Source organism: Schistocerca cancellata, chromosome 1 (assembly GCF_023864275.1).
Source record: "Schistocerca cancellata isolate TAMUIC-IGC-003103 chromosome 1, iqSchCanc2.1, whole genome shotgun sequence".
In the NCBI taxonomy this organism is placed as follows: domain Eukaryota; kingdom Metazoa; phylum Arthropoda; class Insecta; order Orthoptera; family Acrididae; genus Schistocerca; species Schistocerca cancellata.
Genome location: NC_064626.1, coordinates 547,845,829 through 547,863,933, shown reverse-complemented (window position 1 = coordinate 547,863,933; position 18,105 = coordinate 547,845,829). Strand labels below are relative to the sequence as shown.

The window sequence follows — 18,105 nt, the reverse complement described above, 5'->3', positions numbered from 1 at the left end:
GGGCCATTGCCTTTCGTGGGCAAGTGCTCTACCATCTGAGCTACTGAAGCACGACTCACGCCCGGTACTCACAGCTTTACTTCTGCCAGTATATCGTCTCCTACCTTCCAAACTTTCAGGAGTGTTAGTTCTGTAGGTTCGCAGGAGAGCTTCTGTAAAGTTTGGAAGGTAGGAGATGATATACTGGCAGAAGTAAAGCTGTGAGTACTGGGCGTAAGTCATGCTTCGGTAGCTCAGATGGTAGAGCACTTGCCCGTGAAATGCAAAGGTCCCGAGTTCAAGTCTCGGTCGGGCACACAGTTTTAATCTGCCAGGAAGTTTCATATCAGCGCAAACTCCGCTGCAGAGTGAAAATCTCAACATAAAAAATAGTTTTACTACTTCCAGCATTTTCGAATAATTGCAGATCAGCAACTTACGTTAATCAGTATAACAAAAGCAAAGTTGCAAATTTCACTTTTTTTATTAACTCAATGATTAGTTTTGGGCCGGGACCCATTTTCACATCATTGTAACAGGTAGTCAAAACAGTATTTACAAACATGCAAAAACCATGTCAAAAAATATATACAAACAAATATTACAGTTGCCCGCATGCTTTGTAACCGTCCATTTGCACTTCATAATACTTGTATATTTTTGTAATTTCAGAAATATCATTTTGACTATCTTTTACAATTATTTGAAAATGGGTCCCACCCCGAATCTAGTCATTGAATAAATAAAAAAAAAGTGAAATTTGTAACTTTGGCTGGTTTTTCATCGCACTAAAGCTTTACTGACATCAGTGTCATTTTTTCCGAACGAGGCTGAGTACTTTTCACCTTGGCCTCATAACTGCATTTTAACTTACTTTATTGCATCTTTGATTAGATTTCAGAGTCGTTAGAAATGGAGCACTAACAATGGTGGATGAGGGCAAGAATGGGACATGTGCAAGAACGTGACAAAGGATACCTTACATGATGTTGGGATACAACAGAAAGTCACTGAATAGTGATTTGCATCCTGCTGTGCTTGAATACAGGGTTAATGCAATGTCTTAGGCTCTGCATCACTTTACTTGATTACTATGTTGGGTAATGAGCAGACATACATTGCTGCAGTCATGCCACTCTGTATTCAGACTGGGTGATGCAAAATACTAGACAGAAAACTTGGACAATAGCATATGGCTCCAAGATTAACACTATGCCCAGTAACTTATGGCACATGTGATCTTCTAGTGCCCATATTACACTTTTTTGAGAATGTTCCAGAATAATCTTATTCAACACTTATCAAAAGTGAGGAACTATTAAGCATCTGAAGGGTAAACAAAGCACTCTGTAAAACAAACATAAGCACCCTATGGTGTAAAGGCAACAGTAACAGCTCAAAAAAATGTGAAGTGTATGAAATGTAGTTCCATGGAAATTTGGCTATAGATAATATGTAACTGTAAGGAAAGGGAAATTTTAGACAAATATATAGTGATGATAATAGCTTACTGTTGGGCATTTTGCAAAAAAAGCAAATGTTTTATTCATTTCCACACTATCTTACTGTTAAAAGGGTGGGTGCGGAGGAAGGCGGGGGGGGGGGGGGGGGTAAAACAGCTCTTTGAGCCACCAGATGTAGCATAAAAAGCTCTCTGCGTATTCTAGTAGAGAATTACATATGTTGTCAACAAATTTCTCTTTTTCATGAAAGCTTTTCTTGATATTGTCAGTCAACATTTTATGCCATCTCTACTTTGGCCACAATCTGTTATTTTGCTGTCCAAGTAGCAAAATTCATCTAATACTTTTAGTGTCTCATTTCCTGAATTAATTCCCTCAGTATCACACAATCTGATTCCACCACGTTACAATAACCTCATTTTACCTTAGCTGTTATTTGTCCTACAACCTCTTTTCAAGAGGTTCAACCGATCTTCCAAGTCCTTTGCCTTCTCTGTAGGACCTGCAGTGTCACCGGTAGTCATTATCTAACCTACCTACTTGATTAAGGTGCTCAACCTGTAGAATGTGTTTTGTTTTTCCTGATGACAATATCTTCCTGAGTAGTCTCCACCAAGAGATCCAAATGGGAGGCTATTTTATCTGTGGAATACTTCACCCGAGAGGATGCCATTATCATTATACAATAAAGTGGCTTGTTTTCATAAAATGTATTGGCTGTAGTTTCCCCTTGCTTTAAGCCACTCAAATGGTCAACACAGCAGGACCATGTTGTCTAATAATACAAGGCCAGACTAGTTACTCATCCACACTGTGGCCCTGCAACTGCTGAGAAGGCTGCTGCTGCCCTTCTTCAGGAACCATATTATAGTCTGGCCTCTCCACATATAGCCCTCCAACATATCTGCACCTACAGAACAGCTATATGTATCATCAATGTATGCAAATCATTCCATGGCAGCAAGGTCCTTGGCTTGTGATGGCTTGAGGGAGGGATGCTGTATACAAAACAGCACACATTAAAGGAGCTATGTCATGTAATTACAGAGTACTTTCAAAATGGATGAATTTCTCAACAAGATATGATGAAAAAGCTGCTACATCAAATACAAAAGTCAAGGAAACAACTTTAAGCACTAAGGACACAGATTCTAATGAGTGTCACTGTCAGTTATTTTTAATATGCTGGTCTTATATGTCAACATTGTAATATTTAATACCTGCACATTATATCATCTCTTACACCAATACCTTCAACTTATCATACTTAAACTTTTATCTGCCTCTACCCTTCTAATTCTCTTCCTTTCTGTCCACAGTATGCAGTTAGTATCTTACCTGCTTCACTCCCAACAAATCCAGCACATCCATGTTGATCACTCCTGCATAAGTCATTATCCAAGCACAGCAGTGAATCACTGCAAAACACCACAGTTTTATACTGCTCTGTGTAGTATCAATCTGCCAAAACGTTAGCCATGGGACATACTGCCAATAGTGGAAAACAACCTGAAAGTCCAAAAATATTTTACGATTGAATAAAACTAAACACAGGTTAACTATAACCGTTCCCTTACTACCAAAACACACACTGTGGGTTTATGAAGACCTGAAATACCACAGACTTTGTTTGATGAATTAACTATTCAACATTTGTTATCATTGCCAGCCAAGTAAGTATATGTGCTTATGCAATACATCTGATTATAAAACTTTCTTCAAGATCATTCTTTTGTAACTTTGATAGCCCAGTGTTTGCAGTAACAAGAACTCATTTCTGCCATTAAACACTTATCTGTAAAGACATAATTTTAGGAGTGGAAAAGTGTCCAAAATCATAATAAACAAGAAAATAGTGACAGTCGCCTTCCGTAATGGCATGACGAGTATTCTTTCACTGAATGGTAGTCTGTCTTCCTTTTCAACAGCACTGCTCATTGCTGACTTCTGAACTCATTATGTGAAATTCAACTTTGTTACAATTAACAACTGCACTCAGATTTGGTGATTTAAATCTGCAGCAGAAGAACTCAACTTTGACAGTCTTTTATTTGGATTTCAGGTGACACAGACAGCACATCAATTTATAACTGCTGTTGAATTCTCGTGTAGGATGATGTTTTGAAATTTTTAAAGCATCCACAAGCCTATTTTGTAGTTGTATTTGTCACTAATGACAAGAATTTCTCATTAATAGCAATTTTAACAAACTTTATACCCTAAAGGCCAAGGAAAACATTGCTCTACAACTAAATAAGGCATGAAATTCACACAGTAAGTAATTCTCATTTTGTGGGTTGTTAATTGTGTACTTTTAAATAACAGCTAATATGAAATACTTATGAAAAAAGTTTATATTGCTTGTGCTTGACAGGCAAGCATGAGGATGATGATGTTAGTTCCCATCTGTATGCACACACAACATGGTGGCAGCAACAGCTGGACATTTATGTTCCTCATGCACTCACACGCTATGTGTGTGCACTGCTGAGTTTTTATTAGCAGGGTGGTAACAGTCATTACTTTTCTGCGTATTTTTGTAACTGCTTTGGGACATTTTTCCATCTAAAACAAACACACTGCACAATGAAATGAGGAAAATTATCAAAATTGCCGCGTTACTGGCCGCAACTGGTGTCTACAACAGTGTGTGGCAATTGGCACCTATGGCAGCAGAGTATTATGAGAATAGTGAACAGACGGGTTGTTGCTATGGTAGCTGTTCTGCAAACAACAAGCTATCAGTCACTTTGTTATTCTTATCCAGGTGTAGAACTACTTTATAGTTGTTTATGTGTGATAAGTGAAAAAAAATCTGTATCTCTGAAACTTGGAAGTATGTAGATATTTAAGCTGCTTTCTGAGCAAATGACAGAACGTATGAAGAAGTTACGGCGGATTGCAAAGAAATCTCACAACGAGTAGGTTCAACACACAAAGAGAAGAATTGCAATATGAGAGACTGCGTCACCACTTTGATCTGTTGCAGACTGAATTAAGATGGATTTGCAAAGATTTAAAACACAAAATTTGAAATTCAAATAATAAATTACAACACAAGATGAACGAAAATTTAAAGCTACTGTGAGTGAAAGTATGGGATAATTTAAATAACTTAAAAAGTGAAGTGATATACAAACATCAGAGTAATGAAGAATTTTGTTCTCATCTTGGATTTAATGTGATAGAAAGTATAATGAACAGGGTATGTTGGAGAAGTTGGAAGCTGATTCTGAAGCAATGGAGAAACTGAGTTATGGGTTACAGAGAGTAATTAAAGGAAGTGCTAGAGAGGAGAAAAAAATGAGGAAATACACAAGCTGAACTGAAGAAATAAGATTGCATAATAATGAATAAAATTACACACTGATATTCTCATTTTAGATGGGAACAACATTTGACAAGGTGTCCAACTTCCAACTGTTAACGAAGGTATGGACATACAGAACAGGTTCCCATACAAGTGAGTGGCTTGAAGAATTCTTAAGTAACAGATCCAGTACATTGTCCTCCCCGACAGTGGATGTTCATGAGAGACAAGGATATCATCAGGTGTGCCTCAGGGAAGTGTGATAGGACCACTCTTATTCTCTATGTACATAAATGCTCTTACAGACAGGGCGAGCAGTAATCTGTGACTGTTTGCTGATAATGCTGTGGCATATGGGAAGGTGTTGTTGTTGAGAGATTGTAAAAGGATACAAAATGACTTAGGCTGAATTTCTGGTTGTTGTAAAGAATGATAGCTTGGCCTCAATGTAGAAAAATGTATGTAATGCAGATTTCAATTAAACATCCAGGGACAATGTTGTAAAGTGATATGAAATGGCATGAGCTTGTAAGGACTGAGTTATGGAAGGCGAACAGATGATTTCAGTTCATTGGAAGAAGTTTAGGAAAGTGTGGTTCATCCATAAAGGAGACCAATATGGAGCACTAGTGGGGCCCATTCTTGAGCACTGCTCGTGTTTGGGATCACCACCAGTTGGATCAAAGGAAGACATCAAAGCAATTCTGCAGCCAGCTGTTAGATTTGTTACTCGTAGGTTTGATCAGAATGTGAATATTATGGAGGTGCTTCATGATCCATGTACAGAAAATTCTTTTCATGGAACACTACTGAGAATATTTTAGAGATGACTGCAGAACAATTCTACTGTCACCAATGAAAATTAGGGTTCATACAGAGACATACAGAAAGTAATTTTTCATGCACTCTATTTGCAAGTGGAACAGGAAAGGAAATGACAATGATGGTGATTATTTTGGTTTGTGGAGCTCTCAATGGCATGGTTAGCAGTACCCTTACAAATTCCCAATCTTTTAATGGTCCAGTCATGCCGTATTCCTGAATGATGATTGAATAATCAGGGCAACACAAACATCCAGTCCCCAGGCAGAGAAAATACCTGACCCAGACAGGAATCAAACCTGGGACTCCGTGATCCAGAGGCAACAATACTAACCACTATTCCACAAGTTGCGGACAGAGTAATGACTAGTAGTGGTTCAAGGTACTCTCCGCCACACACTATACAGTGACTTGTGAAGTATGTACAGAGATGTAAATTTAGATGTAGAAGTGACTTTGACATAGTGCTGATTGCCTCAGAACATACATCTCTGAAACGATGAACTTTGTCGGCTGTTTGTGTGTTACTGTTATGAGCATCTACAGAAAGAGAGAGTACCTTGCTCAAGCGGGAATAAGCACAAGGTTCAGTGCACACTGTTCAACATGGGGCTTTACAGCAGATGACCCCTGTGTGTTCCCATGTTAATCCAACAATGTAAGTTATGATTCCAATAAGCTCTAGATCACTGACAATTGACTGTGGATGAGAGGAAATGTGTCACCTGGTCAGACAGTCAAATTTCTTACTAAACCAGGCTGATGGTTGCACCAGGACATGCTTTCATCCAAGTAATTGTCTGCTCAAAAACATATATCACACCATGAAAGCAGGGCAGTGGAAGCAGTGGGTGACACTCGCCTGGGCTTCTGTAGGACCCGTGGAAGTAATCAACAACATCATGGTAACTGTGGACTAAGTGAACATTACTGTGGACCACCCGCATCTCTTCTTACCTTGTGTGTCTCCTGTCAGTGATAGCGTCTTCCAGCAGGATAAATGTCTGTCAGAATCACAGTACAGAGATTTTAAGAGCATGACAGTGAATTCACATTGTCTTTGCCACCAAACCAGTCTCACCTGATCTGAATCTGTTGGGACACTACCAGTTGCCAGCTTCTTTCCCACAAACCATTGCTCACCCCAACAACACCCTGCACACCCACCTTTTACCAGCTCTCCAAAATCCACAAACCCAACAATCTTGGATGGCCCAATATAGCTGGCTACTGTGCTCCCACTGAAAGAATTTCTGCTCTTCAGGACCATCAACTCCAACCAAATGCCTTAAACCTATCATCCCTCATCAAAGGTACTAACCACTTCCTTCACTGACTTTCAACCATCCCCACCCCTTTACCTCCTAGACCCCTACTCACTGCTGTTGATGCCAACATATGTCCACATCCAAACCCAACACTTCTTTCCTTATACAGCTTACCAGCAATATCCTGACTCACAATTAGCTTTACTTTGAAGGGAAGGTTTACAAACAAGTTGTGGCACCCTCCAAGCCAACCTGTTTATGGGGCCACCTAGAGGAAACCTTCCTATCCTCCCAAAACTCCCAACCCCTAGTCTGGTTCAGGTTCACTGATGATATTTTCAGGATCAGGACTGAGAGCTAAGACACACTATCCACATTCCTTCACAACGCCAAAACCTTTTCTACCATTCATTTTACCTGGTCCTCCTCTACCCAATGCCCCGACCTGCCTGGACGTTGATCTCCAACTCTCTGATGGCTCCATCCACACCTCTGTCCACGTTAAACCCACTAAGCACCAATAGTACTTGCATTTTGACAGCAGCCATCCCTTCCACAGCAAGTCCCTCGGACTGTACAGCCCAGCCAACTGTGGATGATGTGTCTGTAGGGACAAGAACTCCCTTGTACAGTGTCCTGGAGGCCTTCACAAACAGGTAATACCCTTGAACCTCATCCACAAACATATTATCCATGCCTCATCCTCACCCTCCCCCCCCCCAAAAAAAAAACAGCAACGAATGAGCATCAACCCCCCCCAAAAAAAAAAAAAAAAATCACCCAATATCACCCTGCACTGGAACAACTTAACCATGGCTTTGATTACTTTTCATCTTGCCCTGAAATGAGGGTATCCCACTCAAGATCATTCCTACCCCTCCTAAAGTGGTGTTATGTCACCCACCCAACCTACATGACATACTAATCCATCTGTATGCCACTCCTACTCCCTTGTCACAGGGATCCTACCCATGTGGCAGACCAAAGTGTAAGCCCTGCCCAACACTCACCCAGCACTTCCTACTCCAGTCCTGTCACAGGCTTATCCTAATCCATCAGAGGCTGGGACACTTGTGAAAGCAGTGTTTTATGTTGGTGTCACTACTGACCACCTGTCCACCATGGTGAATGGCCACCACCAAAATGTTGTCAAGAACAAAGCTGACCACATGGTGGCACAACACGCAACTGAACAGAAAAGGCTAAATTTCAATGGCTGCTTCAAACCTGAGTCTTCTGAATCCTTTCCTCTGCTACCAATCTCTCCTAACTATGCAGATAGTAGTTATTCTTACAACACATCCTCTGCTCCTGTAATCATCCTGGCCTCAATCTCAGGTAATCCACCCAACAGTTTACCCTTCTTCCATCCTGCCACCCCCCCCCCCCCCCATTCATGTTCCCATGTCGCCTTCACAGTGTGCCTCTTCCCATCAGCTGATACAATTGTTTCAGCCTACATACCTGCTCCCCTGCATTCAACATTCCTAGCCAGCAACCAGCCACTTTCCTCCAAGCTGTGAGCCACTCACACCCTGTCCCTCTCCCTGCCTCCCGCTTCCCTTTCCCTCTAATCAATCCACCTGAAACTACGCCTACCACAACCAGTCCACCCACTGCAAAATAGCATTGGCACTGCCAGTCTAGCTGACACCACATAGGGTCATACATTTGTGTGTGTGTGTGTGTGTGTGTGTGTGTGTGTGTGTGTGTGTGTGTGTGTGTGTTTCTTTTTTTGTGTGCCTGTCGGCAACTAAATGCTGCTGCTTTTCAGTGAGCGGTCTCCTATAACCCTAAAGTATTTAAGTATTACCAATGAGTAGTTTGTAGGCTTTTAGTGAGCACTTTGTTTCAGGAAACTATTTGTAATACTTTTGTTGATAAGGGAAGGGAATGGAGGGTGCAAACTGCACACCACAGGGACAGCTCTGGAGAAAGGAGCAATGTAGAAGGTAAATGATCCATCTTCCAAACACAGTAGTGGTACTACATTTGATAGTGTTTTGAACCAAGCACCTACAAATGTAGAAGTAACACAATGTCTTCTCTATGTGGAGCAGAGCCCTCTTCTGCAGAGTCACATGTATCAACCATTTGGGTCCTGTAACTACTTCACCACTCATTTTCAAACAAAAAGACTGACACCACAACATGAAATTCACAATGTAATGACTATTACAGTGCTATTCCAAGTATAGTTAGTGTTAGGCTGCTAAGGGTAGCAGTGGTAGGACACAAAACAATAGCAACGTAGAATAACAGGTTTATCATATTACCTATTTTGGTTCCCTAATGCGAGGGGTTGGGTTACAGATTTTGTGATATATGAAAGGATTCAATGTTAGAATTTATGAGCATCAATTGGCAGTTGTACAATGGAGGAAATATAACAAATGTAGGTAAATAAATTTTCTACATAAAACAGAGTTTATAACTGCAGTTTTTTTCAAAAGGAAGTGTCTTTCTCCTTCTTTAACCTTCAAAATACAAAAATATCTCTACTGCATGATGACGCTGGGGACCTGCAATTTTTGAGTAATACAAAAATAGCAAAAAATCAAAGATCTTGCACTATAGTCACCAAATGAAAAACTATTTTATAATTTGGTGGTCCACAAAATATTTCACTTCAATACTGCAAAATTTAATTTGCACTAGGTGTATTGTAAAAGAACTATTTTTATCATCTCTAATAGTACATTTTTATTTATTTATTTTCTATCCCTTCTGCTACTTATACTTTACTGGATCTAACCTTTGATTCATGGGCTGCCTACAAGTCATTACTAGTACTTTAGGTTTTAAACTATTGACGAAATTTTTTCTGTTATGAACAACTCTTACAGCAAACTGCTACAACCACATCTATAGTTCCTTTTCTTTCTGCTGCTTGCACATCTGTTCTGCACTATTACACGTCTCCTTGCTTATTCTTTTGCTCTTGAAATATGAATCCCAAGTCCCAATGACTTGAGACTGAACACGGTTAGTATTTTATTTTTCCATGAGTCCTGTTTCTTGTTCTAGTTATGGTCTTTCATGTGTTGTATTGTACCTCTAATTTTCATTTTGTTATTGGGATACTTTTCATTTACATCAGATAAAATGTTATTGGTATTTAAAAGCAAGATATCATAAGAGGAAATAATGTATAGTTCCAATACGAAGAGTCAGGACTGATAAGAATGGATTCAACACAAAACAGCAGCAACTGCAGTCTGTTGCTAGCATGCCATAGATGATTTCCTTTTTATCATGACCTGCTGACTTTTTCTCAATCTGCAGTACTGAATGACTTTCAAATTTAAAGTTTTTAATGATTTAATTTTGTCCAATCCTTTACAATTTTATACAACATAAAGTTTCTGGTTGTTGAAGCTTTGGTTTATGAGATTTTCTGTACCTGTATGTATCACTTTCTTCTAGCTTTATTTGATTGTAGTATCATTCTGGGTAAACCTTTCATTACAGATTTAAGAACACTGTCTAAGTCAGAATGTCAAATGACATAGATTACATGACCAAACCACTCAAACTCCTTTTTACACGAAATACTATGCTAAAACTTACCTGCAGAGCCACAGATGACAGAAGAACATAAATGCTTCGCTGGATCACTGAAGCACCATGAGAGACAAAAAAATCTTTTACATATGGTTCTGCCATTACAGAATGTTGCAGAACAAACAAATAAAGTAATGCTAAATCAACCAGCAAAGGCCATATGGCATCCTCAAAACCACGTATGTCATCTGCAAGAGAAAAAATGCTTGTTTAAAATAGGAATTAATTTGCTAGGTATAAAGTATTATGAAAATGAAATCCTATGCATTAATAATTGTTACTTAATAATAATAATAAGAAGAAGAATAATAACAATAGTAGTAATAATGATAATAGTAATAATAATGCCTTCATATTATGAGCATTTTCACTACTTTGATTTGTATTCTACAAAAAATTTAGAATTTTCATATTTTTTGGTCTCACAGAGAGCAATAACTATGAGGGATTGTTAAATATGTATCATTATGCCCAGTAAGGGCTCCCATAACCTCAACCCTCCTTTGATGCTGATAAGAGACTTACTGCTTTGTTAATTGTATCATCTTTTGGCTTCCCTTTCGAAAACCCACTCAGTTGCCTACGAGTTGGTCAGAGAGAACTCTTTCTTCTGCTTTACCAAAGATAATTTGTAGGCATATTGGTTGCAAAGTCTTATGTATTGTGAGGTCCTTGACTTCACCTTTTCTTAAGATGTCAGTGTCTCCTGTCTCATTTTGCGATCACTAGTTGGGCTATTTCCCAGCATGTGCCAAGAAATGATTATTCTGGCTGTTTTATTATATGCACGAGAGAAAATTCTGTATTTACATGTATTCATGCCCAAACTTTATCTGATTTTGCAATAGAGTCAGCACCTATTAAGTGGTTGCAAAACCATTTAAAGTTTGATGCCAAGTTATATGAGGGATAAAAACATGTACTTGGGGCTGAGAGTTCATCATTCAACTGGTTTATCATTGACATCATAGTATACCTCATAACAATGACAGCAGCCATGGGAGTTGCACAGGAAATAACCACTTGTGTACCCAGCAGAGTGTTTGGTAGTCTTTTATTTCTCATGTTTGGTTCTGGAATGTTGACAGTATTTACACCTACATCCTTTGTCACCTTCCAGCTTTCTGCCATGGTCATCTCACTGCATTTCTCTGTTCAACATTAACCAGCCTGTGACTGTTTCTATGGAGAATGTCACTATCATGAGCGCTGTTCTGAAATATGGGTGTGGATGATTCAAGGCCATGACCCATGTGTTGGAATTCTCTGTCTATAAGAAGCTTGTCACTGTGTTCTTGGGATAGCATCTTTGATTACTGATCAAATGTCCTAGGTCCCAGATTTAATCCCAGTCATTGCTTAGGTTGTGTGGAGTTAAAGGGACCAGACTGCGATGGTCATCGGTCCCATTGCTTAGGTTTTGAATAAAAATTATCAGCAATGGCAGCTAAATATTTCTGGTGTACAGACTCACCCTCATTCTGCCACTGGCCTTGTCAAAATGATTGACAAGCAGAGAGAAGTTCAAGGCATCCTTATGCCCTTAAGTGAGAAACTGCCCCTATAGTCAGAATAATCAGCAGTGATCAACAGCATGAAGATACAGAAGGAAACGGAAACCACTGAATTAAGGACAGATTATGTGTATCCATAGGAAGTGTGGCCTATAACTGAAAAAGCATCATGGTGATCTCTCCATTGGCAAAATCTGGATCAACCACTAATTAGGGTCTCCAGATGGGAAAAGGGGGGGGGGGGGGGGTAGACTAACAGTAAAATTGAAGAACAAATGGAAGTGTAACATTCAAGAATTAGTGCGTGTAATGTCAGAAATATGAATGTGACAGGGAAGCTAGAAAATCTGAAAAGGAAAATGCAAAGGGTCATTCTAGATGTAGTAAGAGTGAGTGAAGTGAAATGGAAAAAAGATAAGAACTTTTGGGCCGATGAATATAGGGTAATATCAATAGCAAATGATAATGGTGTTAGGGGAGTAGGATTTGTAATGAATAGGAAGATAGGGCAATGAGTCAGTTCTCATTCTTGCATCATTCTACCTTATTGAAGAGTTTTTCTAGGCCAACAAATTCTATGAAAATTTCTTAAGCCTAGTTTCTGGTTCCTGTTAGAATCAACAGTGTACTAACACCAACAACAGTATACATGTAAACTTTATAAGCAAAAGTGGAGGGAGGGAGGGAGGGAGGGAGGGAGGGAGGGAGGGAGGGAGGGAGGGAGGGAGGGAGGGAGGGAGGGAGGGAGGGAGGGAGGGAGGGAGGGAGGGAGGGGCACTGAATGGGTAGCTCAATACATTAGGGAAGATGAAAATCTTATAATCATAGGGCATATCAGAACACTACAGATAACTGTAGTTGCAAGAAAGGTAGGTGTGAAGAAATCATGGCTAACAGAATAAATACTGCAACTGACTCGTGAAAGAAAGAAATATAAAAATTTTCACGAAAAGACAGGAACACAGTAATATAAGTCAGTTAGGAGTGAGATCAACAGGGACTACAAGAGAGCCAAAGCAAAATGAACACAGGAAAAATGTGAATAATGCTAAAAGGAAATACAATTTTGCAGTACCTTTGTCATTACAAATTATAACATAAAGTCCTTCGGACATGCCTTTCCCTATTTAACATGTTATAACACGGAAACTAATTACCATTCAAGTACCAAACTTGGCAGCATTAATGCCAAGGACAAGGGGAAGAGAAATAATGCAGAATCAGTTTAACTGAAACACTGTTAATGTGCTGTTGTGGTACATCATACCATTACATACTAGTACAATTACTGCTGCAAAAGGGGCTTAATATGGTGCCCATCAGTGTCCAGAAGAATCTGAAAGTGCAGGGTTGCATTCTGCACAGCAGAATTCAGCATGTCCATAGGTACGCTGACTTTCTCTCTTGACATACTTTGCTTCAGACCAGCACGTGTGTGAATGTTCCCCTGGTAAACACTATCCTTCAGGTAGCCCCACAAACAGAAATCACAGGGAGTGAGATCAGATGATCAAGCTGGCCAAGCATTTGGAAATGATCAGCTGATAATTCAATAGTTTCCAAATGTGTTTGGAGAAACAGGTAAACTTCTTAAGCAATGTGTGGTGGGGCCGCATCTTGCATGAAAATTGAGTTCATTGTGCCTCTCCTGTAGGGTGAGTACGACATGCTGGAAAAGCATATTGCAGTAACGCTGGCTGGTCACATAGCACATCTTTGGTCCTTGAGTGCCAATCTGTTAAAAAAAGAATGGGCCAATAATGAATGTAGCTGTGAAGCCACACCATATGGTGACACGTTCACCATACAGAGGAACTTTATGCACAGTGACTGGAGGTGTAGATCCGGCACTCGGCAATTCCATGTGTTCATCTCAACCGTCATAGAAAAATTAGTTTCATCTGTCCATAGGATGGTCCAGGACCAGCCTTTATCAACTTCAATCCTTGCGACAAAGTGGAGGGTGAAGTCAACACATTGTTGTGCATCCTGTGGTGCAAGCTGCTGTATGATATTAACATTGTAGGGAGACCATTTGAGAATGATTTAAAGCACCTTCCATACAGTGGACCACAGGATATTCAACTGTTGTGACACAGAATGCGCACTGCCTGACGATCGCAAACTGCAAGCAACATTATCTGCCATAGCAACTTTTCATCAACCACCTGTAGTGCAACCATTCATCAACCTCTTCCTGGAGCGACCCCCAGTTGTCCAGTTGATTCGAACTTCTTCATCATACTCCGAACAGCAGGTGGAGAAAGAGGACCCTTCTGTAATCCTTTCAGCCAGGGATATTCTCTGAAGTGCAGCTGCAGCATTACTGTTGTTTTGATAATAGATCTTCACCAGTCATGCTCTGCTCCTTTTGTCCAAGCTCATGTTGACAAGTCAACAAGTGTACTGTGACTAGTCAGGTGTGTGAGACTATGTACCATGATGACTGGTCATGGCACCTGGTGGCCATATTTGGACTGGGCGGTAGCACTGTGATGCATAGAAATCAGGCACCCCATACACTGGGCATTAATACTACAAAATTTGGTACTCATACAGTAAAAAGCCCCTTGCCAAAATAGTAAGGGTACTGCTCACAATAAACGGAAATCAGTGTCTCAGTCCCGGTTCGGAACAAATTTTCATTGTCATCATTCCGTTATACAGCTGATGGTTGTCCATATTCGCAACTATGAATACTTTTCATGTATAAAAAAAGGAAATGGTTGTCAAAAGGACAGATTCAGCTTATAGCAGTGCCAAAATAACTTTTGATAAAATTAAATGCTATGGAATCATCATTAAGAGTCCTTGATAATGAAGGATAGGCTTAAAAAAGAAGAAAAAACAGTGTCATAGGGTTTGTCGACCTAGAAAAAGTGTTTGATACTACAAAAGGGTGCAAGAGGTTTGAATTCTCATAACAACAGGTTTAAAACGCATGAAAATCTTTGGAAGACAAAAAAAGAAGTGCTCAGATTAAAAAGAATGCAAGGTAGGGACGCAGTCTTTCTCTCCTACTGTGTCATCTGTACACTGAACATGCCATGATGGAAATAAAAGAAAGGTTTAGCAGTGGGATTAAAATTCAAGATGAAAAGGTATCAATGACAACATGTGCTGATGACATGGTTATCTTCAATGAAATTGAGAACAAAGCACATGTTAGATGGAATGAACAGTCTAATGAGAACAGAATACGGATTCACAGCAAACCAAAGAAACACAAATGTGATAAGGCATCTTAGAAATGAGATTAGCAATAAACCTAACATCAGATTTGGGAATGAAATGAAGGACTTTGTCTAGCATGGAAGTAAAATAATGAATGTCAGATAAAGCAAGGGGGATATAAGAGAAACACTAGTACAGGTAAATAGGGTTTTCCTTTCCAAAACAAGTCTACTAGTATCAAATATACACCTTAATTTGAGGATCAAAATTCTGAGACTATATATAAGGTGTACAGCTTTATATGGGAATGATTCATGAACTCTGGAAAAACAAGAAACGAAAAGAGTGTGTTTGGGATGAGATGTTACAGATGGATGCTGTACATTAAGTGCAAGATAAAAATGGGAGGGTTCTACACAGAACAGGTGAGGAAAGAAATATGTGGAACACACTGACTAGAAAATGGAACTTCAGGGAATAACATCCACAGTACTACACGGAACTGAAATAGTAAACTGGAGTACATTCAGAAAATAATTAAAAATGCTAGTTGTAAATGTCATTCTGAGATAAAGAGGTTGGCACATGAGAGGAAGTTGTGGTGGGCCATATCAAATCGATCAAAAGACTGACTGGAAAAGAAAATACTAGAGGGTTGGGAAGGACACTAAGTTTTAGGCATGCACATTTAATAATGCAATTATGTTTATAGTGTCCACAATTATTATTTAAACTTCAGGATATAGACAGGAACTGGCAAAAGAAAATGTACTTTTATGAACTGTGAAAAGATGGAAAAGTTGTCACAAATCATTTATTATTATGTCCATTTCTAGTTCTACTTTATTGACCAGTCAGACCAGGCTGGATAACATCAGGACTATATTAAACTACAAGATCATACAACAATAAAATGCATAGGCCTACTATAATAATATTCAGAATACAATAAAAGTGTTGCTGTTAGTATTCTAGCACTGAATGGCAAGTCTGAGAGTCACTGTTCTGTCACCAGGGGGAAAAATCCACAGCATGAAATGAATTCTCTTCTTAGCTTACACAAAACCATTGTTTAAAAAATTCCATTGCCAGAGACTGAGCACTGCTTTATAGTACACTGAACATTGTCAGTGTCACCTGTAGAAATCCATCTTGTGTCTTCATAGATCAACATCTTGACCCATCTACATTGTATTTATACTTAGCATTGTGAGCTTTCTCTCTCTTACTAGTTGAAATTCACATGAATGAGGCAAATGAGCACACTCCTACTTCTTAGTGTTAATCCCATCTAGTAGGGAGCAGCTGTACTATAGGTTTGGCAAATTTACTCTAACTTTGCTACTGGGACCCTTCCTGTCACCACAGTTGTCAGTTGCTTAAGGAAGTCATATGCACCACCTGTCTGTGAATTGTGTAAACATTGTTCTGTACGATTAACTGCTTTTTCTGAGCAGAAATTGAGAACCACCCCAGCTTTTGCCTACATGAGCATCTAAAACCACCCAAAAACCACACTCAGGTGGACCAGACACAGTCATTAATCTGATGCACAGATTCAATCATGGTTTGGCTCAACTCCCCATCTCACAGGCAAGTGCACTGCATGCAACACTTTTTGAATAGGTAGACAGAGGAACATATATTGGCTGAAAACAATCGACACCTAAGATTTAGTAAATACAACTTTACAGTGATCAGTTTTCCCCATAGAAGTAATGATTGTTATTGCTTTTTTCTGTAATAATAGCATGTTTCTGCTGTCTGCATAGTAGTCTCTCAGTAGCAGCTGACACTGCCATGAAATAATTTGTAGTAGACTTTTACCACACCATTACCTCTTATTATGCTTTTTAGTTTCCTCAAGAGGTAGAGGGCTCCACGAAAACTTGATGCCACATCTACAATGTGCTCTTTGTAAGTTAATTTACAGTCAATGAAGAACTCATAAGCTTAACAACTCCAGGACTTCATTTCCATGGACTTGGTCTTCCATAACTTATGCTGTGTCAAAAAAGAGGATTCAAATCACCTTACCCAGTACTGGGATTATGGAGATGTAGCTTGAGATTCTACCAGAGTCTCCCTTTGTAAGGCAAATGTTAGTTTTAAGAAACCAAGAGATGATTAACAAGTAACATAGGACTCACTGCAAAGAATAAAATTTCAGGGTGATCCAAACAAGGATGTGTGATTGTTGATATGTAAAAGATGTGAACTTAAATTAATAATAATAACAATATTTAACTGAAACAAAAAAAGCAAACTGAACAATATTAAGGAAAAGAGATAGGAGGGGTAGAAAGAGAAGAGGGTAACTGTAAATGAAACCTCAAGGGAAAAAAAAAACGAGAAGTGGCAATTTAAATGATGACGCACGCAAATAACAGTGCTGAGATCAGTAAACAGAGAGAACAATAATGCAAAATACTGATAGAAAACACTACGACACAACGCTGAGTAACAGAATCAAGACATTAGTTTACATATAGATGAAGTAGGTGATGAGTTCCATATATATGCTAGAAATTGAATTTTCCGTAGTAGCTGTAAAACTTCTGCGATTTCTGATCAATGCCATTAACAACAATTTTACATTATTTACAAAACTTCAGTTTTACTAATAACTCTTACGCAAATGATCCACCATCGACCGGTTTTAAACAGAACGAAAAATTCGAAATTCTAAAACACTATAGTACCTTTTAAATGACTCTCTTCATCCTTCGGTAAGTGGGACAAGAAAAATATCAGCTGGATGAATGTTACTGCACTAAATAAGAAACTAACTAAGGAGAAACTGACATGAAAAACGTCCTTCAGTTTCATTTTTCTGGGATAAAGAGCACTCTGACTGTGATATTTAACGGGCATGAATTTCGCTTCCCAGGAGGTCTACACGCCCAAGCTACCCTGCTATAACCAAAATAAACATGCCAATGAGTGGTACAGTAAAGTAGATACACTTCGCAAAATTTTTAGACAAATTACAGTGTTTGTATCGATTAGTC

At 39.1% G+C, this 18,105-nt stretch overlaps 1 protein-coding gene across 1 annotated transcript in view; it reads right to left on the bottom strand.

Moving 5' to 3' along the window:
* Nucleotides 1-18,087, bottom strand: part of LOC126180074 (nurim homolog) — a 64,624-nt gene extending 46,537 nt beyond the window's left edge. The window contains exons 1-3 of the mRNA XM_049924664.1: nucleotides 17,797-18,087; nucleotides 10,413-10,594; nucleotides 2,781-2,951 (exon numbers count right to left, since the gene is read on the bottom strand). Of these exons, the coding sequence (XP_049780621.1) occupies nucleotides 2,781-2,951; nucleotides 10,413-10,594; nucleotides 17,797-17,968 (525 nt within the window). The 5' untranslated portion in view covers nucleotides 17,969-18,087. The remainder of the gene's footprint in view (nucleotides 1-2,780; nucleotides 2,952-10,412; nucleotides 10,595-17,796) is intronic.
* Between the last annotated feature and the right edge of the window lie 18 nt (nucleotides 18,088-18,105).